Source organism: Rhinolophus ferrumequinum, chromosome 16 (genome assembly GCF_004115265.2).
Source record: "Rhinolophus ferrumequinum isolate MPI-CBG mRhiFer1 chromosome 16, mRhiFer1_v1.p, whole genome shotgun sequence".
NCBI lineage: Eukaryota > Metazoa > Chordata > Mammalia > Chiroptera > Rhinolophidae > Rhinolophus > Rhinolophus ferrumequinum.
In genome coordinates this window covers 7,961,854-7,983,983 of record NC_046299.1, presented here as the reverse complement: position 1 = coordinate 7,983,983, position 22,130 = coordinate 7,961,854, and the positions used below count along the sequence as shown (strand labels likewise).

The 22,130-nt window shown below is 48.9% G+C and overlaps 1 protein-coding gene across 4 annotated transcripts in view; it reads left to right on the top strand.

The window, feature by feature from the left end:
* Positions 1–22,130, top strand: part of TACC2 (transforming acidic coiled-coil containing protein 2) — a 170,640-nt gene that overhangs the window by 106,481 nt on the left and 42,029 nt on the right. For all 4 annotated transcript variants that reach the window (XM_033129787.1, XM_033129785.1, XM_033129786.1 and 1 more), the window contains one exon: positions 19,023–19,159. In XM_033129787.1, coding sequence (XP_032985678.1) covers positions 19,023–19,159 — 137 coding nt within the window. The remainder of the gene's footprint in view (positions 1–19,022; positions 19,160–22,130) is intronic.

The following is a 22,130-nucleotide window of genomic DNA, read 5'->3' as shown; positions in this document are numbered from 1 at the left end:
CCAGAAAGGGCCGCTGGGGTTCCTGGCAGGAATCTTTCCTTAGGCCTCATTGAATCTCTTTCAAAGCCTTGTTTCTTGAGGCGACCCTTGGCTAAGTCATTTAGCTTAAATGACAGTGTTACTGTGGGCTGCAGACAGTTTCTTAGTTCCTGGAAGCAGATTTCACTTTGGATATTATTGTTGGACAAAATTAGTGAGTTTCCACCCCCCAACACCCCCTCCAAAACGGAATAAGCTACAAAAACAAAGTTATCTGTAGAATGGAAATTGCCTGAGTCTCAAAGGAACCTCTCCGGGGCTGGCTTGTTCAGGCTGCTTGAACAAAAATACTAGAGCTTCCATGTGGCTTAAACAACACGTATTTCTCATACGAGTAGTTCTGTAGACTGGGAAGTCCACGATCACTGTGTCAGCAGATCCAGTGTCTGGTTGTCTGGTGAGGGCCCATTTCCTGGTTTTCAGATGGCCATTTTCTTATGTCCTCACATGGCAGAGAGAGAGAGAGACTCTTTTCAGAAGGGCACTAATCCATCATGAGGGCTCCACCCTCATGACCTAATTACACTGGGGGTTAGAGTTTCAACATGCCACTTTTGAGAGGGACAACGGCACTGAGCCCAGAGCAGGTGCTTTTTTCTCGCTGTCATTCCTACGTATGGCCAGCATGGCCCTTGTAGCCAGGTGCTTGTATACAAGAGGACCCTGGCCCTTCACTTCCTTCTCTGTGGGACTTATCTACAGGTTTTCTCTAAGGTGGCTTGAAGGCAGAACATTCCGAGGCCCTCAGCTAGCTACCAGTTGTCCAAGGGGTCATGCCATCTCTTTCTGCTGCGGTACAGGCGTGGGGACCTGCTAAGGATAGGACAAGAAGCTAGGGCTGGGGCACTGATGGAGAGACTATGGGCAAGTGTTACGTGAAGGTCAGTGGATCCTGGGCCAGTCTTTCCCCATTGACCCTTCTGCCCCCATCCTCATGTCTCTTTCTATGGTGGAGAGCCTGTTTCTGTGTCTATAGTTTTGGTTGCCTAGGAACCACTTTAGCCTGAAATATGATTGGCTGTTCTTGACAGATGGAGGATTGCCTGAGCTGGAGCAGCGAACCGGGGTAAGCAAAGGATGTTGAACAATTCCATCCTTTCCCCCTAAGATTAATGATGAGGACCTAGGCATTGTAAACAGTTGTTCCATGAAACCCAATTGTTCATGGGCTAATGCTTTTGTTGGACAAGGATCTGGGTGAGACTGGTTTGGCCACAAAGAAGTGACTCAGTCGCAACTGCTCATGTACATCGATCCTGCGTTGGAAGCAGTAGCTCGGATGACACTGGTTCTGTTTATATTTACAAATTCACCTTAGCAGTGGTTTCTGGAGAGCAGGTGTGTGGCATCAGCCTATTTGCATTGCCAAACGTGGAGACAGCTCAATGCTGGAGTGTCAAAGCCAAGAGTGAAAAGCTCTTCCTCTTAGCCTTGTCTGGGTAGACTCTGGTGTTTTCCATCATAGAAATATTACATCCATTAACCCCAAAAAGCAGGCACTTCTACCCCCATTTTATAGGTAAGCAGATCAAGGTCTCTGGAGGGGTCAGCAAACTTTTTCTGTAAAGAGCCAGAGAGTCAAAATTTTGGACTTTGGAGGCCATGTGATCTTTGTTGCAGCAACTCAACTCTGCTTTGAGAGGGTGAAAGCAGCCACAGACAACTGGTCAACCAACGTTCTAGTAAAACTTGACAAAAATAGGCAGTGGGTTGTAATTTGTGGAGCCCTGGTCATACAGGGGTTGGTGCGGGACTTGGACCCATGTCCCCTCCCTGATGACCTCATGACTGTTTATCAACACGTGGAGCCTCAGGTCTTTGGCGTGGGCCACCTTCTTTGGTTCTCTGTTCCCTTTCTCTAAGGTATCTCACCTATGCTCATGGATTTAACTACTATTATGCATTACGGAGAATGCCCCAGTTTTTACTTTTCCCTCCCATCTGAACACCGCACTTATCCAGCTGCTTACTTCATATCTCCTCTTGGGTTTCTGATGGGAGCTCAAGCTTGACGTGTCCCTAATAGAACTGGTGACCTCCCTCCTTTCGAACACAAAATAACATGTGCAAACTAAGCCAGTCCGCACACGGTTCCCCATCTCAGCACATGGCAGGCACCTCGTCCACCCAGTTGCTCCAGCCAGAAACCTGAGAGTTAAATGTTGTCTTCTCCTTTTCCTTCCCCTCCCTTCTAGCTAACAGACCAGCTCACAGTCCTTCCATTGCTGTTAGTCTAAAATCCACCCCTTTGTGGGGGCTTACAGGCCTGTAGGTCTGGCCGCCCTTCTCTTCCTGCCTGCTGTTCTCTGGCCACACTCGTCACCTGTCAACATGCAACACTCACCTGCCTCAGAGCCTTTGCATTTGCTGTCAGCGGTCTGGGAGGAGCTCTGCCCCACACTGGCACCTTCTCCAGTGCTGTCCAATAGAACGTTCTCTGAGGAAGGGGCGCTTCTCTAATCTGTGCTGTCCAGTATGGTAACCACTAGCCACATGTGGCTCTTGAGCCCTGGAAATGTGGGTGGTGCACCCAAGAAACCCAATTTTAAATTTCATTGAATTTTAGTTAGAATAGCCCTGCATGGCAAGTGGCCGTTTATTGGACATCACAGCTGTGTTTCATCCTCTTGTTGGAGTTCTTTGTAATATGCAGCACAATTTGGAGTTATTTGACTGGTCTCCTTTAACTGTTCTCATCAGAGTGTACGCAACATGAGGGCATTCTTCTTGTTTATGCTTGTATCCCAGCATGTAGCACAGTGCCTGACACCTAGTAGGTCCTCAGTAAATAATTTGTTGAATGCATGAATGCATGAACGAATCAATGAAATGTCTTACTAGCCGAAAGAGTCGCAGGCACGTACACGCTGAGCGGTGCTGAGAGGCCCTGCACTTGGGGGCTTGGAGGGGCAGGGAGAAGCTTGGCTGGACCTCAAGCGTTAAGGTTCTGTGGGCTTGATGCGAGGACCTGACCCACTGCCACAGAAACCACCGGCTCAGCACTGTGCCCACCTGTTGCCACCGTGTGGCGTCACAAGATCCTGCCAGTGCCACTGTTTAAAGGACACACGACCCTGCCTACATGCTCTTGGGAGCATCCCCAGACAGAATTCATGGCAGGCTGCGGCTGATTAGCAGGTCTCTCAGGTGTCAGCGGGACCCTCGCCCCTTCTCCCGCACCCCAGCCCTGCCCGCTCCCTTTCCCCTCTCTCTTTTCGCTCCCCTTCTGGATGTTTTGCTCTTCCTAGATGTCTGTTTTCTCTGTGCTCAGCTCCCCTCTGCTCCCCTCTGCGCGTCTTCTGTCCATCTCTGGGCTGGTCTCTCTTCCCTGCCTCCATCTCTTTCCACCTGTGGAAGCTGCTCCTCAATGGGTAGGAGGCGGGGCTCATGCGGAGGCCGGGGTGGGCCTGTGAGTCACGGATTACCTTTGTTCCTGCATTCTTAGCGCTTGCAAAGGAAAGCAACTCCTGGGACGGGAAGGTGGGCTTGTGCACAATGCCTTGCGTGGGCTGTGTAGTCAACGAGCTTTTGGCGTGATGGACTTCCAGCAGGTGTGTACCTGCCAACCCACCTTATTGAGAAGAGCTTGTTTCCTCTGGGTCCACTGCTTCTCTCATTTCCTCTGCTTCCTCCTTAAGTGGAAAAAGCAGCTACTGGCTCTGGGCTGGGGGTGGGGCTGGGGGCAGTCCTTTGCTCACAGTTCAGTTTGCTCCTACCCTGCTAAGAGGCAGATCTTAGTAGCTCTTAATCCTTCTGGGGCTGACATCTCAGGCCAACGGCTGAGCCCGTTTGCCATCAGCATCCCAGGTTCACTTACACCAAGGAGTTTGTAGAGTTTCCGAGTATGAGAATTTTAGAGCTGGAAACACCAGGTCTTCAAAATCACAGACGGCTTTTTCCCACAAGCACATTATTTGTCACATACCACTCAAGCCTTTCTGCTAGTCATTATTCAAAGAGAGTCAGGTAGTCATTTTATCTTTTTAACTTTCAGTTTTCTAAAAGGTATATTTTTTAGGTGGACTGTATCCTTTGGTAAGCTGCAATCAGAGCAGTGAAATAGTTTAGACTGCAAATTCTCTCTCCCCTGAGGAAATGTGGTGGATATTCATTTGAGGATAAAAATGACCAATCGTGGGTCCTTGGTCCAGGCCTTCCCTTGCGTCTTAGCTTTGCCCTAAAGTGTCTTCATCTTTTCCGACTCCTTCCATCTCCTCAAATGTCCTAGAGGTCCGTTTCCAAGGAGGTAGGTGTTTACACTGTTTGTCCCCGAGTAGAAGTGGCTGAAGACGTGCCATTTGTCTGGGTTGAAGCTTGACATTTGTTCAACACGTGAGTTGTTCTTTTTCTGTGCTGGGGGAGAATCTCACAGGGAGAATTGCCAACTTTTTGGGGGCAGCCCGCCCAGGGAGGAGCCGCACAACCACAGGCTTTAATGGGGATCAGATCTGTGTCCCTCTGGAACTTCAGAAGCAATCTGGATCCAGGGGGGCTCCAGCTTCTGAGAGAGACTCCTCGTAGCCATTCTTCAGGACCCTGGTAGGAGTTGCTAATTGTTCATTGTTCTGCATTAAAGGGACAGCCTGCAGTGGTCTGGAAGTATTTATTGTCCCTCCTGGAAAGAGGCAGGAGAGGCTGGCTTTACTTCAGGGCAAACATCTACACACGTTTAGGTCGTAGTGCAGTGTCCCAGCCCAGCCTTGTTCCAAAGAGGACCTTGTGACGGCTGGAGGAGAGAACAAAATGAGCCTAAAGACACTTTCCTGGAGGGCAGGGCTGCGGGGGAGTGACGGTGATCACTCAGCACGAGTCTCCAAGGAACTCTACTCCGGGGGGAGAAGGAAAAGGCAGAAGCGCCCAGAGGATGTGTGGGAGGCAGCTGGTGTGTATTTGTGCGCGGGGTGGGGGTGGGGGGAGACCAGGGCCAGGCTGGTCCCGAGGGCTTTCCAGCCTGAGTGTGTTTCTTCCTCAGAAGGGCTTTTCTGTGGCTATAGCTACGCCCCTTCTGTTGCCCATGAAAAAAACAATGAAAATGACTTAAAGAAAAGAGGGAATGTATCGCCTGTGACTGACAGGTAGGATTTTTCCCTGGGGTAATTTTCAGTATGGGCTTTATATAAAGGGGACCCCCCCCAAAAAGAAAACTGAGGGGAAAAACCCCTGCAGAACCTAAAGCAGCATAGTCTATGGCTTTCAGAATCACCTTTGATCGACAGCAGGTGACCTACCCGGGCTTCCTGGGCCTGTGTCCAGGGGGCTTTCAGCTCCTGGGGGAGTTCCGTGGACATTCTGGTGCTGTCTGTGTGGACCTACAGTCAAGCTGCGCAGGTGAGGGGACTGAGAGGAGAACCGATGTCTGGACCCTGGTCTGTGACTTTCAGTAGCTTAGCCTGTGTCACCTGCCCTAATTGGGGTGTCATGGGAGGCAAGCCTGCTCCTGGGACAACCTTCGGGTGTTTGGCACCTATAGTGGGTGTCTTTAGGTACCAGGGCAAAGCTGAGACAGGTGACTGGGGCACAGGGAAGGAAAGGGGCAGGAGGAGTGCAGCACACTGGGCTCATGTCCAACAGTTCTAGTAACAAACGAGGGAAGAGTGTCTGAGCCAGCTCTGGGGACCACATGTCTCCCAGGCACAGTCTTACCACCCAGCCTGACGGCTCAGTCTGGGGCTGCTCCCAGACTCCAAGGCCACCGCAGGATGGAGCCCTGTGGTCACCAGCTGCCTGCTCCCAGAGACGGCACTGGGCAGGGCGCTGAACTGAGGCTGCAGCTAGCAAAGCCCTCTCCCCGCTGCATTTCTGTCTCTCGTGTCTGCCCTCCCTGCGTGAGTCTGTCCCTGTGCCCTGGCCATGCTTGTGGGCTCAGTGGACCAGGCATGGGTTCCTTCTCCTGACTGGGGTTCCTCCGTTTCCTCGTTGTTTTTCTGACTAGTGAACTAGGTCCATGCCTGTGACCTACATGTTTTACATGGACCAGAGTTGCTGGTGGCATTGAGACTGAGGGGGTGCCTGATGACCTGGCCCTGCCGCTCCCCTGGTAAAGAGGGGAGAGTATGCCCAGATCAGCTTTAACCAGCCCATCTCCATGGTTAATAACAGTGCAGAGTTGGCAAATACCACCTTAGAAAACACTAGTGGATCACAGCACTGGCTCAGTGCAAACCTGCCTTAGGTCCCTGGGCGTATGGCATTGCCGGCTCACTCGGTGCTCAGGACCAGTCGTCAGCTTTAGGGGTCTCAGTTATGACATCTGTGAAATGGGTTAACTCCCTGTTGCCCTCTACACACAGAAGAAATCCTGCACACAGGAAAGGGTGCATGCTGGTGTTTGGGGACTCTGGAGAAGAAGTGATACGTAAAGTGTTCATGAAATACTACGCTCCTGTTTTTTGGTCTTTTTGTTTTGTTTTTAGTATAATTCCTAGAGAATGGTGAAGAACCTGAAATGCTGACACATTGTGCAAAAGGATACATTAGTATCACTCGTTTCAACAGTTTCAAACAAGAAAACCCTTTAATGCCTGTAAGGTGGAAAAGAAGGTGGTAAACCTCAGAAACCAGCCTGCTCAGACGGCGCTTCTTTAATAATAGTTTCTGTTCTTTGCTCGTTCTCCTAGGCTTACATATTACATTGCCAGTCTGTACTCAAACTTTTTATATTACGTTTCTAATTTCCTGGATGCTGTTTTTCCCCCACTTCTCCAAATGTGACCACCCCTCCTAAAACTCAGGGCTTAAGTGCCTGGTGTGATGTGTGGAAGGGAAGCAGAGGTGTGGGGTGACTGTGGGTATAGGCTTTCCTGGAGACAGTATGAATTGCCCAAATCTCAGGGGCCCTGGGGAATACCGCCTCCATACCAAGGTGTAATCTTTCATTGGTAAAAAAATATTAGATGAAATTGGAGCAGTCAAGTTGTAAGATAGACTAGGCCAAAGTGACAGAATGATGGCTGCACGTGAAGAATTGGGGGCTGGGTCGTGTGCACCTTGGGGGCTAAAGTGGTGCCGTGCGTACACCCTGTCATGCAGGGAGCTTGCAGTCTACGGGGGAGGCCGATGCCATGCACCCAAACTGTACATACGGGTGTTGCAGGAACTGGGGCAAAGACCTGTGTTCAGGGGGCGTGAAGCAATGGAAATAGCAGGGCCAGAGGGCTGCATGGAGGAGGTGATGCTTCTGCTGAGCCGAGAAAGACAAGCAGTATCTGCTGGGTAGGAAGGCACAGCTGGTGGAGAGAGCAGCAAAAGTAAGCGCATGGGGGCTGGCAGGGGCCTGGGGTTTGGCTTGAGCAGTGGGCACTCAGGGTGAGAGGGGGGACCAGAGGGAAATGGCAGGGGCCAAATATTGAAGGGCTCCTGCTAAGGCATTTGGGCAGTAATGGGGAGCCTTTGATGGAGGTACAAGAGGAGTCTTGTGATCAGATTTGAATTTGTGTTCAAGAAAAAAAAAGGGGAGAAAAGCCCACCTTTGTTCTTTGTTTCTTTTTGTCTTGCTCTGTATCACACAAGTTGACTTTCTTTCATTCTGAGTTTCCAGATTTGCAACCTAAGAGATTGGCCGGCCTCGCTCTTTTAATCTATGGATCCTTATTGGAATTAAGAGCTTGGCTTCTTGTTTTAGGATTGTTTGGAAATTGGTTTTCCTGAGAATTTTCCCTGTGGACCTCACTGGTTAATAAAGAACTTCAACTCTTCCGCCCCATTTGGATAATGGTTTAGTGCACAAGAGGCTGCTCACCAGGCGAGTTGTCGGGAATAGACCGGGCTGTTCCACAGAGACCTAGGGGACATGTGCCCAGTGCTCGCAGCTCATCCTAATTAACGGGAAACACAACATCTTTTTACTTAATATCCCATTGTATGTGTAGACAAAAATAGATTTTTTTTTCCCCTGAAAAATGTATGGCCTTGTAGCTGCCATGCAGATTAGAGCTACTCAAAGGCTGGCCTGACCAGATTGTACGAAATTTGTTACAGCGAGTTAGCAAACCAGGAGGGCGGGCGGAGTTGAAGAATTTCAGATAAAGCATTCTCACTAGAAGGAGCAGAGGAGGGAGTGCGAACAGTGAGAAAGGCCGCCTCGTTCAGGAGCTGCCGTCCAGGAGCACGAAGTGTGTGTGCACGGCCCAAATGGTCGCGACGGGCTCCGAGGTGAAAGGTTTTCTAAGCAGTGGGGACAGGGACACTGGGAGCAGATAAGGTCCAGGCGTGTTGCAAACAGTGTGTTCTGCTTCAGGAGGAAGGGAGCTGGGGGACATTGTGGAGTCGGGGGGTGTCCAGGTGCCAAAGTCAGGTGTGGCCCTTCCAGTTCCGCCAGGGTTCTCGCTGGAGCTGCAGACCTCCTACCCAGCAGATACCGCTTGCCTTTCTAGGCTCAGCAGAACTAGGGAGAACTAGGGCACTGAATTCTCTGAGGAAACTGGGAGCAGCATTTCAAGTCTTTAAGAGATCCCTAAGCCCTGGGTTTATTGTGGGTCCCCCTGTCAGGCAGCAGGTCTGCATTTTCACTTGTCTGGGACCCGGGAGGCGCTGAGGAGGAGAGTGTGGGCTCCCCAGTGACAGCAGGAGCGAGCTCACCTTGGGACATTCCTCAGACAAGCATCCATTAACGACTGAGTCAGGTGTGTGCCCACGGAGTGAGTCCCTTGCTCTGCGGGACACATACCTTCCTCTTCTCTCCTTCCCTTTCCTTCTGAGGCGTTGCTTCCAAGTCCTCGGGTGAAAATAGTGTCTGAGGGGAAATTGAGGGTTGGGGTTCTCCGTCTTGAAATGGTGCTTAGAAGTGTCTGATTATTTTTCTGCGTCGGAGTATTTTTTTATTCATTGGCGGGAGTGCTGTTTTTCCATCCCTGGTGTCTTTGTTATAAGATTTCTATTGACTTAGGTTCAGAGGCTGTGGAAGGATGATTTGGTTGATGGATTTTCATCAGCGAGTCTGATGTTGAGTGCGCCAGTTCTCAGTGGTCCTGTGGATTGTTACCGGAGCCAAGCCAATGAACCCTCTCTGGTGTTGGCTTTTGAAGGAAGTGCGATGTGGAAATGTCAAGCGTCAGAGTTTTTCCATCTTGATTCTGGGCAAAATTTATCGGATTCTGCATTCATGCTAGAGCACACGTGCTCACCAGTACCACTTTACTTAGTTGCATAGGCTAAAACTTAGGCGAAATCCTTGATTCTGTCTTTTTCTTATTTCTAATGCTCCATCATCCGTCAACATGTCCTGTGACAAATAAAGAAGAGATAAGCCCCTAATTATTTAATTTGACTTACATTAAGATTCCAGCTGAAACCTGAAGCACGACTTTTAAATAGCAGGAACCTTGGGATAATGGAAAACTTTGAGCCTTTGATACAAGAAATTTGAGAAACAAAGCACAAAGCTGGCCTTTCACATCTTGACCCAAAAATAACAGAGAAGGCTGGAGTATGTTTCTAAGTTAGAGAGCTTGAAGGCTTGACAGATCGAAATAGCCAGGTGACTTTTGTCAGATTTTATACCTTATTCTGTTCTTTGTATCATAAAATCGAGTAGTTTGTTGGCAAGAAGATCAGCTCTACGAGTCTATTTTAACTTAGTTCGGTTAAGGGATTGTCGCATATCCATCCCTTCATCTTGACGGAGTTCGCCTTTTTGATGTGGGAAATTGTATCTGTTCATTGGAGCTTTGTTATATGTAACTGGAATCTGAGGTTACTTATCAGCCTTCTCGCATTTAAACCACTGATTATGGCTCCGATATTTGTGTTATTATTAAATCATCTGGTGTAAAAGATGACTCAGAGTCTCTTGGAGTCAAGAAAAACAATTTTCCTCCTGGTATCAGTTATAGTGCAAGTGAAAATAAAGGCTTCTTTTAGCCAGAACTTTTTGAAAGCACACTTGGAACCTTAGCTGTTTTCCCAGACACCTGTCTCCTTAACCTCCCACGTGTGTCTCACACCTGGCCACTTCTCACCTTCTCAGTTGATATTGTTCTAGTCTGAGGTTCTATCGTCTTTCTTCTGTACCCTAATATCTCCTCACTGATCTGATGATCCCCCACCTCGCCCCGCTCCTGCCCCTGCTGCTGTTCCTGGAGCGGATCAGAGCGACCTTTTAACGACATCCATCCTGGTGAGTCCTTCCTAGAACAACCCTCCACGGGCATCCCAGCGCCTCCTGCTGACCTTCTTCTCCTGGTCCACTTCACTCTCCCTGGGCCTGACACCCACGCCTTGTACTTGGCAAACCCCTTCCCACCTCTGGGCTTTTCACCGTGGGCTTCTCTCTGCCTGGAACCTTCTGTCCCCGGCTCTGTGGTAACTGGCTCCTTCTCCTTCTTCACGTCTCGTCCGTCTCTGAGAAGTCTTCCTTCTAGGGAACACAAGAGGGACAAACGCCAAATGTATCCGGAGCCCAGAACAAACCGTGTCAGCACTTGTTCTATTTTGCAGATTACGTTTTCTCTCTGAGTGGCTGTGAATTAATTCAGTAAATAGTAGAGTGAAGTTTATTGCTTAATTTTTACAATTCATTGCCCACAGCCATTTTCGCTGTGTGTGTGTGTGTGTGTGTGTGTGTGTGTGTGTGTGGAGGTGGGGGCGTGTGGGAAGAACAAGAAAATCACATTCTTCATTCTGTAAACTCATGAATCATTGGCACATCTGTCCCCTGACTGCAGGGCACCTTAAAGTATGAGTATGCTTTCTGTCTGTCTGATTATGTTAAGGTGAAGGATACAACAATCCCCGCTGTAGACTGTTAACACTGTAAGGGCTAGAGAGAGTACGTGTCTTCTAAATGCCTGGCATTCTGCAAGTTACTTTACAGGGGCAAACTCAGTTCTCAAAGCAACCCATGTTGTTAGTGATACTGCCACATGCTACCTGCTTCTACCCACTGCATAGGTGGGAAAACTGAGGCCCGGGATGTTACGAAACCTGCCCGAAGTTTCCCACCTACCCAGTGCCAGAGCGTGAATTTTGGAACCAGATCTGTTGACACTCTTTTTTATATTTGGTGCATGCTGTGCTATTTTCTTCTACAAGATGGTCGGAATCATATAATTCATATATTATACATGAAGAAGGTGCTTTAATGCAGACTTTCTCAGTTCAGAATTTTTTTTTTTTAAAGATTTTATTGGGGAAGGGGAACAGGACTTTATTGGGGAACAGTGTGTACTTCCAGGACTTTTTCTTTTCCAAGTCAAGTTGTTGTCCTTTCAGTCTTAGTTGTGGAGGGTGCAGCTCAGCTCCAGGTCCAGTTGCCGTTGCTAGTTGTAGGGGGCGCAGCCCACCATCCCTTGCAGGAGTCGAACCAGCAACCTCATGTTTGAGAGGACGCGTTCCAACCAACTGAGCCATCCGGAAGCTCAGTGGCAGCCCAGCTCAAGGTGCCCTGTTCAACCTTAGTTGCAGGGGGCCGAGCCCACCATCCCTTGCGGACTCGAGGAATTGAACTGGCAACCTTGGGGTTGAGAGCCCACTGGCCCATGTGGGAAGCGAACCAGCAGCCTTCGGAGTTAGGAGCATGGAGCTCTAACCACCTGAGCCACCGGGCCGGCCCCTCAGTTCAGAATTTTTAATAAGTGGGTCAAAGCCTGGGTTGACGTTGCTGCATTACGTATGAGAGAATGGTGTGAAAATATGCCGGAACAGGCAATGCCTGAAGAGAATAGCACATTTTCAACGTGTGGGACAGGACATATTCCCTGTCATTCATATGCTGTTTACCAGCCATTCTTTTCCTTCTTATCACTTCAAGAGAGTAAAAGGAAAGGGACGCAAGATTTAAGCCTTCCTTTACTGTACAAAAGCACTGTTTGCAGGCGGTGGGAGAAAATGAGCTTTGAAAACTTTCTAAATGTCAGATTTTACTAAAGTATTCTGGCCCCCCACCCAAGTCCAGGGTTGTGCATTTTATGGCCATGTGCAAAATCGTGCGTGAGGTTCATTGAGACACACGATGGTCCACGCGATGGTTGCTGTTTATTCAGCAGAGCTGAGAAAGAAGTTTTCTGGGGAATTTGTCTTTGATTAGGAGAGCAACTGTGGCAAGTGTGGTTGAGCGTTGAGTCTGGGCAGGGCCCCGAGGATTGCCAATGTTCAGATCAGTGAAATAGAACAAAAACTAAACCCACTCAGGAAGTACGTTCTTTCTGAGTTGGGCAAAGCTTCAAGGTCTCCAGAGGCCTCACTCAAGGTCAGTGTTCTCAGCAGGAGGGAGTGATGCTGAGGTGAAGATCCCAGCTGCTTGGCTCCCAGAAGATGCTCACCAGGCTTTCTGAGCTCCTCAAGTCTTAACAAGCTGGTTGAAGTCCACATGTGTGGTGTATAGATATTTGTTAAAAACTCTGACTTCTCAGTGTGCTTCAGTAATGCACCGGCGGTGCCAGAAAAATAGATGCAAGTGGACACTTTGGTCAACATTGCTCCAGCCATAGTTTGCTGTCATCAGAAGTGTCTGGATGCTGATGGTCACCACTTTGAGCACCTCTTGTCATTGCAGAAGTCAAACGTGACTTGTATTCATCTTTTGTTATTGGTATATATTGAGTATTACAATTTTAATAGTTTTTCCCTTTCTTAAAACGTGTATACACTTTTTTGGCACCCTCTTATTTGCACTGAGTGAGACATTACCTGTACTCTGTGGGCTGTGTGCCCCTCGAGGGCAGGGGGAATTCGAACTCAGTGTGACCCACATTCTCCAGGACACACCTCCGCCCACAGGCGGCCTGGCAGGGCAGCCGTCCGCATTGTGTGTGGACTCCAGATTGTCTTTCATGCCCAACATAGAAGACTTCCAGCCTGCTAGCAAAGCACAGTTCCCCAAATTGCTAATGCTGGGAGGCCAAGGGCACCATGGGAGCTGCAGTAATAAGGGTGGGGGAGGCATTATCCTTCCAGGTATTATCCCTGCTTATTGGACAAAAAGCCTAAGGACCTTGGAGGCCAAGTGACTCGTCTGAGGCCACAGTTACAGTGAGTGGTGTAGTGGGAGGAAATCTGTGGTCGATGTTTGTTGCTTGTGGATTACCTACCATCCATCCCACCTTCTGATTGGTTTTTGTAGGAATTCTGTCTCCCCCACGTACCCATAAGAGATAGGCATGTGACCCAAGATGACGCCATTAGACGTTCCTCCCTGTCTCTTCAAATCTGGTTCCTCAGCCACCACAGCCTTTCAATAAATTCCATTTTTACTTTCGTTATCTCGCGTCAGTTCCTGTTCCTGGCTGTCGCCAGGTCTGTGCTCACCTCAGTCTGTGTGTGTGTGCTTTTCCCTTCCCCATTGCTACTTCTCACTGGGGGTGCAGCCTAACCTAGGGGCGGCCAGTCTGCCAGTGACCTTTGCCCCTTTGAACCCCGCTGTCATTTCTGTGGAGCCACCAAGTGACAGCTCCTTGAATTTGAAAACAGGATTGCAACAGCTGCGAGGTGCTGGGAATCTTGTGATAATGTGACGTCATCTGCTTGGATTGTCCCTAGGGTGTCAGCCTGGAAATTTCTAGCAGCCTGGCTTGCCAGAGCTAGCGTCGTGTTCATGGATGACAGCACATGATCGTGGGCTCCTCAGTTACCTGACAGCCCAGGAAGGGACTTTGCGTTGAAATCCCATTCTCCCTTTACCTAAATATTGGGGAGCGATCTTGCAGAGCAAATTCCTTTTCTGTGTGCAGGATGGGCGGGTTAAGGTGAAAGACACTGCAGTCAGCTTGAAAAAATTAATTGTCTGGTCAATGTTTTAGGCAGGAGGCAGTGTGTGTGTGTGTGTGTGTGTGTGTGTGTGTGTGTGTGTGGAGTAGGGACAGGCTTTTTTGACAAGGCGGTCTAAAGCGGAATATTTTGATGAATAGAAATTCGTGTACTGCAGTTTCACAAATATCCTCTCACTCACAAATCTATCAAACTCTTACGTGAGATGAAGAGATGAATGAGACAGTGTGATCTGCCGAGAGCCCAGTTTCCTTTCTCTTCAGGGATGGCAGATGGTCTTTTGGCCTGACGCAGGGCGTTGGGCCAGCAGTCCTGCCTTTCCCTGGGTTTTATCTTCAAGTGGAGGGAGGCAGCAGGAGGGCCTGCATTCTCGCTTGTTCTTCTTGCTCAGGTGGTACCCTCCTCCAGGAGCTCGAGAGTGGGGCTCATGTCACGGGAAGCCCCCGACTTCTAGAGGGTCTGCTGTGTCCTTACACTCAGTGGGTGTTCCGGTGTTCACAAGAACCTCTGCCCCCTGGGTCGCTTTCACGGTGGGCGCTGCAAACTGCAATTCTTAGGAATGGATCTAGAAATAGATACGCACATGGGAATATCTCCTCCCCTTTAGCGATGCTTCAGAACACCTACTTCTTGATAATCATGTAACATTTAGGTATATGTAACTTTAGATTTCCAGGGTGGGAGGAGGGCACAGGCTTGTTTTGGAGGTGCTTATTTGGAGGCAGGCCTGGTTCTGTGGATGCTCTGCCACGAATGGACCCGTGACCTTGGGTAGTCAGTTTAGCTCTCTGGGCCTCAGTTTCCTCGCGGGTTTTAAAAGACAACATACGTATAAGTGTGTTGGAATAGGAAATGATCTCTACATTTTCTTCCACCTTCAAAGTGGGAAGATTCTATGTTTTCTGAAACTTCCTACCCCAAGCCCTTGAATTATCTCCAGTAAAATTTGAACAAATGTAACCATTTCATGATATGCTATATAGTATCTCTATTAAAAGATACCCATGCTTTATTTGTGCATACACATTCACACATACGTTTGTATACATGTGTGTCTATATTATGCTAGCTTTACTGCATTATGCTAACTGTATTACCTATATTATACTCTACTGATAGTCTATGATATGATACTCCTTACCTTATATTAATGTGTTTATGTGTGGGTGCTAATCTTGCACTATTTTGTTGTTGTAGTTCATAGAAGTAAAACATGGAAAATATCTCAAGCAAACCAAAAATATAGGTGACCAGGCCCTTGGGTTCTAGATTTTGCCAGCTAGCTGTCTTGCTTTAGGGACAGGTTCCATGAGGTGCTCTGTTTTGACCCTGCATGTCCCCTATGGAGCGGACTGAGTTCCTCATTGTGTGGTTTTCAGATTGTCCTCCATAGGAATCCAAGAGAATATTTGAAAAAGTATTCAAAATGTCACTAACACACCCAGGGAGCTTGGCGGGTTTGGGTTTCAGCGGCTAGCACAGTCTGTCCGCACTTGGAATTACACGTTTCCGTCTGTCCTTCTCTTCTGTACAACACCCTGTGTGGTGTTAGATGCCACCAGCATATTGCCTTGTGCTGATGGATTCATTCGGATTTGCTTGGTTAGGTAGCTCTCCTGCTCTGTTTGCCATGTTGAAGAATCGCCCCTGATCAGAGGACAGGTTGTTAAAAACAGGCGCTGTTTGTAGAACTCATTGGTCTGTAGCAGGATTTTTCCTGGTGAGGTGCACCCAGGTATAATGCTACCCCTGGCGTCATCCCCAGCGCTTAGTGCCAAATTTGCAAGTTCATCAGACTAGCCTAATTGTTCTCAATGATAGGCTTTATAATAAGGATGTATTATAAACTGAGCTGAAAATAAATGAAATATTACTTTATGCGTAGGAATTTCACGTAAGAGTCATTTGGAAAAATAGTTCTGTTGCTATAAATGTTTGGAAGCCACTGATGTAAAAGGAGACAGAGTTTAGAGGCAGACAGTTCTGGATTTGAGCCCTGCTTCCGTTGCTTACTAACTAGATGACCTCGGGCAAAGTAATTGGCCTCTCTAGGCCATAGTGGTATCATCTGTAAAATGGACCTGCTCTCCAGCAGGCAGGAGGATATCTTTGAAGATTATAGAGAAGTTTACAAATGGGCTTAATCTAGTGCCTGACACATAACAAAAAGTTTACCATCTGATAGCTGTTAGGTGGAATGCTTTTCATGCTGGGAATTAAAGTCAATATATTTCATGACTGGCCATTAAGGGCAATTTCTGTACACTATAGAAATACACGTATCTCATTGTATTTGCATATATTTGCATATTTACTTATACAGAGAACATAGCATATGCATATCCTGGTAAATATATTTTCCTATAATTTAGAGACATTTTAGCAAACTGTAGTGCCACATTTCTCTTTCTGATACATCGTCGAGGCAAATTAAATTAATTTTCTTTCATTTTGAAAGTGTGTGGAGCCTTAACAGAATAATTTCTTGTACTTCAGTTCTCCGTCGTAGAAATAAAAATCAAACAGCCGGTGGGAACTGCTTTTGCGCATCGGGACTGTAAAATGCCGCTTTATTTTTATGTACAGGCTCTTTGTGGGTGGACTGCAGAAATCCCTGCTCTTGGAAATGTTTTTGAGCCCCCTGGGTAACTGAAGAGGAAAAAAAGAGCTAATTTAAAAAGCTGCCATCCGCCTCCTCTAATTAACTTGCTCTCCGCTCCTGGGAAGAGGGTGTGGAAATACGACGACAACGCAGGCAACGCTGGGAGTGAATGCCATTCTAGTGGTCCATGGCAGCCCCTGGTGTTTTGATGCAGAATAGTTCATAGTAAACAGGCAAGGAACCACAGAGGGACTTGCTGTGCCCTCTCCCTCTCCGCGCACTACCTCCCATGCAGGGCAGTGGGGAACAGTGGTCCCTTGTGAGCAGGTGTGTGGGCCGGGCAGCTGCAGCAGGAGACACTTGCTTGGAATTCCGCAGCATGAACCCAAGAGCACCAAGCGCTCCCTGTCGCCTTGTGCTGCTGGGAAAGAGCAGGGGCCCTTTGTGCTCAAACGCCATACATCACCAGGGCCCAGGGATGCAGAAACCACGGAAGAGCTCGAAGTCTCTCCCTCTATTTATCTGCTGGACGCCAGAGACAGTCACAGCATGTGTGGCTGGTGGTGCAGCTCACTTTTTCATGACATCTTGAAGAGATTTAGATGCCAGAGAATTAGGAGGGGAATTCAGGGGACTAAGGCTGTTCCTCAGCAGAGATGGCTTGTACCTCCTGGAGGCTGTGGTCCCCAGGGGAATGGGCCCGGTGGGTGTGGATGGCGGTGACCAGCCGTGGGCACCCCAGTCTGCTGGTCCTTCCAGGAAGCCCTGGAAAGAGGCAGGTTGGCTCCGTGTGTTTCGGCAGCGTTGCCCCTGATGCATGCAGTGCTGGGGCGCCAGGGCGACACAGGCAGGTCCCAGGTCTTCTTCCTCTTTGATGCTCACTTGTGTGACTTCCTTGTGTATTTCCTACTGTTAGGAAACAGACTCCGCAGAACTGGAGGGACCTAGATGTATTGTTGTCCAAGTGTGGGTCTTATATTCTCCCCTCTGGACACAAGCTAAGCCCTGTATTATTCATGTGCATTTGTAGAAAGTCAGCACGGCCCCCATCGTGTTTGCATGAATTAAGTCTTTGCTCGTGAAACTTGATAGTGCACAGGCTTCGGCTCATTGGATCCCATCAAAAGCAGCTCTGATGTTTCTGTTCATCTCTTTGGGTCCTTGGAGGGCGTTGTGACTGGTGGGAGGGGCCAGAGTCCTTGGAGGGGTGGGGGTATGGGGGACCTTTGGCAGGGATGAAGCGAATCACTGACAAACAACGTTGTAAAAACGTCGATGGAGATTTTTCTGAAGGCAAGCTCGCCACATGGCTCCTTTTTCCAGTCCTGGCTGACTGTAGAGGGATTGGTTGGTTCCTGGTCTCTCGGCTGGCTGACAGATGGTCTTTAGAAGATGCTGACCCTGGCAGAGGTCACTGATCCTTTGACCTTTGTGGGAGCTCGGCAGCCTGAGCATTTCGTTCTCCATACTCACCTGACGTGTCACCCCCTGATTATATGTTTTCACCCACATTTGCCCACTGGATCATTTGTGCCAGCAGCAATCCTAAGTATCCACCCTCTTGATAATTACCTCCCTTGCAGCAACTGAATAAATGGCATTTTGGTTTATTTAAAATATTCCGAGAGATGGGAGTCAGCCCAGATGATGCTTCTTGCACTCTGGCATCTTCAGAGCAAGGTTGGGCCAGGACCACAGACAACTGGGCCTCTTGGGCAGGCGAGGAGCTGCCCTCCGGCTGGAGGACACGTGCGTGGCTCCGTGATTTGGGGAGGCCTCATTCTTTCTGGCTTAACATTGAGCCCCCGGTGGAAGCAGGGTGATGGAGAAGGGTTGTCTCCTTTGGCTTTTCTTGAGCCCAGGACAAGGCTTTAGTTTGGTGAGTGGCCTCCCCTTGTTATTGGGTGGGGTGTCCTCTGCGTGGAATTTTGGTCCATTCTCTGAGTGAAGAATCTTCCTTGAGAGCAGACTTTTCTGCAGACTTCAGGTGGGGGGCGCATTTTCACACTGTTGGGGTCAGTGGGGTCAGTGTCTTGGTCTGGCCTATCCTCCAGCTGACTGGCTTGCCTGCATTCATTCATTCATTCATTCACTGCCTCCTGGTTTAGGCTCGGGGATGCTGTGATTCCCCTCTGCCCTCATGGCCTTTTCAACTAGGTAGAGGAGAAAAATAATTAACACATTAGAGAGAGAATAAATCTCTAGTAACAAGTGATGAGAAGCGCTGGGCAGGAAGGGCAGTAGGAAAGGACGATGGGGTGGGGTGGGGAGCGGCTGAATGTGGTGAAGTTTCTTGGAGTGAGGTGTGTTGGAACCACGGCATCGAAAAGTGTTCCTCAGAACCTCCCCGTATCAGTTTGTCTGAGTTGACGCTAAGTAACACGTGCCGAAGTTGATCAAAAGATTCCATTGTTTGTGTTTGTCACTAAGGCCAGCAACGTGTGTTTTGAGTAGAGCTGAATTCAGAGAATATATCGTTTGGGCACAAAGCTGATGATACTGAGATTCACCCTTGGGACTCATGTGAGGAAATGACTTTCCTCGCGTCTGTGCTCGAACGGTTTAGTTGGGCAGCAAGCCTGATTCCACTGGGGGTCAGTCAGGAGGCCGCACACTGCTCAGCAGCACTAGCCCCTGGCCCCCGCTTAACCTGGTGTTTCTCTCCCTCTCTTTCCATCAGGAGTTCTGATTCTGAAGAAGCATTTGAGACCCCAGAGTCCACGACCCCTGTCAAAGCTCCACCAGCCCCACCCCCGCCACCCCCGGAGTTTATTCCAGAGCCTGAGGTCAGCGCACCGCCTCCCCCCGAAGAACCAGGTAACCAAGGGTCAGGTGCCCCCTGGGGAGACACAGCACCTCTTCCTGGGGTACGGCTAGAGGGGGGCACCCGCCTCGAGGCTGTCACTGAAGCTCTTTAGATCGTCCCCAGTTGCTGGTACCTGTGTTTTATGTGACTGAAAAGTAAGGGTGAGCAGATACAGCAGATTGTTCTGTTCTTACTTTGCAGAAGGGACTGGGATGGGCAGGTAGGGTGTGTACACACCTGTGCTTAACGCTGCCCCAGGTGAGGGATGGTCTTGGGTGGGAGGAGAAGGAGCAGGTGGAAGGCTGGGCCTCCATTTGTACTCCTGCCCTGACCGGGAGCCAGGTGGTCTGTAAAATAAAATCCCATTTGACCTTGATTTTTTTTTTTTTTTTTTTTTTAAAGAAAGAAAGGAATGGCGTTCTTGTTAACCTGCCCTGGGTTCAAGCAGGCTATTGTTTTGGAAAAGGTAGACACTCCAGGCTTTATTGCTAAAGCTATTGCTCCCTGGTGTTTGGGGGGGAGGGGAGGACTATTTTTAGGGAGAGAAGACGTCTTTGCTGGTGTCTGATAAATGCAGTTTTGGTATCTTCCCTTTTTGACAGCTCATCAGTTAGTAGTATCTGATTACACACAGCCAAACTAGGTGCTGGGCTCTGATGGTGTAATTATTGGGAGTTATTGGATTTCAAGGTGGAAAAGTAGCCAGAAAAGCCACTTACATTTCTCAGGGAGTCTTTTGCATCCCACTTTCTTTCATATACTCAAGCATATAAAAATTCATTTCCTATAATAGTGTAAAAAAAAAAAATCACCCTTGAGTTTAATGGAACATGAATGACAAACAGATGGTAACCCCTAAGTCGAAGACATGATTCAGCAGCAACTGTCTTTTTTTTTATGGGTATAATCAGTCCTGCCTATAAATGGGTGGGACACTTTAGAAAAGAACTGAGAAGGAGAACGACAGCGTGTTGCCCTGGTCAGTCCGTCCCCAAGCATCATGGACCGTACCGAGGAAGGCCGTTGCTGTGAGTGCATCCTCACTGCTTCTGGGGGTGGTTTGCCACGTCTGTTCTTTTCTTTGGCCTGCCCTTGTTCCTCCTGCCTGACTGGCTTTTCAACAAAGCAAAGAAGAATCTCCTTTGTTAAAAACAAACACTCGCACAGCACTCACCTCTTTCTTGGATGGCAGCTTCCAAAAGAATGAGTAGTATGGGGGAGTGAGAAGCCCCCCCAGAAGGGGTTGGAGCCGTTAATTACCCTGAGTCCCAGCCCCACGGGACTTCTGATTACACTGGCTGCAGTCTTTGAACAGGGACTTTCTCCTTCTCCACCTTGGAAAACTACAGTGAGGCTATATGTGTGCCAATGATACAATAAGGACGCTTATGGTTGGGACTGTGTCTGCTTAAGCCCCCCTGGCTCTATACAACCAAATGGCTGTACAGAGATCCATTTGGTTGGCGGCACTTGTTAGAGAAGCCTGCTGGTCCATTCTGCAGACAGCACGGGGCATCACCCAGGTGTGAGAAGGCGGCTGTGCTTGCTTGCAGAGGTAGGTAGAGGAGGAGAAAGCTTCCTTCTGAGAACCATGGGAAAGGGCAAGAGAAGAAAAGCTATTGTTTGGTCTTCCTCTGCAAAAGTACGCAGGCCAGTGCTAAAGGGGCCAAACGAATCCCATGAAACAATAGACGTGACCTTTGGCAGTGACTAAAGACATGATTTTTCCTCCTGGAAACCTACATTTTGTAAAACAATCAATCACCTTCCCTCGGGTCCTACCAGCATGTTTGTGCTCCATGGCAGGGCGGATGGGCGAGATGTAGGACGGGCAAGATGCTGGGGTTCACCTTGCATCTGCCCTGGTCTGGGCTGGGCCAGGATGCGGTTTATCTGAGCCCAGTTTCCTCATCCAGAAAATGAAGAGTGTGAACTTGAGTGCCCTGAGATCCTTCCCTTCTAACCGTCAATGATCCTGTGAGCAGACACTGGATGCTGTACAGTGCCTGTGTTATTAGAACTCAAACTGGCCACTGAGAGACATCATTACCTGTCACATAATTAAGTAATAGCTCCCATTTTAGCATGTGCCACGTGCCAGGCCTGTGCTTGGTTCTTTGCATGTTTCATCTCCACGTCAGATAAGCAAATGGACATTATGAGTTACAATAGACTGTTATTCACATACATAGAAGACGTAAAGCTGTGCTCCCCGTGTGGGCCATTTACCCCGGATTTCTTGGTTTAAGTTAAGAGGCTGGGGTCTGTGAGTGCAGGGGTCTCATGTGTTGACACCTTTGCTCCTGTGGATCCCTGCCCAGAGGGAGCTCACGGAAGGGGAGACTTGGGGAGGGGGAGAGACAAGTACCAGCACAGCTGACAGGAAGTACTCCGGTTAGAAACAGTCTGGCAAGGCTAAGCGATGTGGCATTTGGACATGGTAGGGTGACCTCAGCTGAGTGGCATTAGTTGCCTCCTGTTAGCTTTTTCTCTTTCCTCCGAATTCCCCCTTATTTCCAAACATTTGTTTTTTTGCCTAGCTTGGGATTTAAAGGCCTGGCACTGGTGTCATGGGCTACACTGTATTCCACCCGATTCAGCTGCTGGTGCCCTAACCTCTAGAGTGACTGTATTTGAAGGTGGGACCTTTAAGGAGGTGGTTAAGATTAAATGAGGTCAGAGGGTACAGCCCTAATGTAAGAGGACATACCAGGGATGAGCTCGCACCGAGGAAGGGCCGCGCGAGGACAGAGAGAGAAGGCAGCATCTGCAAGCCAAGGCGAGAGCAGCCTCAGGAGAAGCCAGACCTGTCAACACCTTGAGCTTGGACTTCCAGGCCCCAGAGCTGTGAAACAGTACATGCCTGTTGTTGAAGCCCCAGTCTGTGGTACTTTGCTGTGGTGGCCCAAGCAGACTGATCCAACTGGGGATCCCCTTTGCATATCATGAACCAAGGACGTTGATTTCGTCATCAGACCAGGT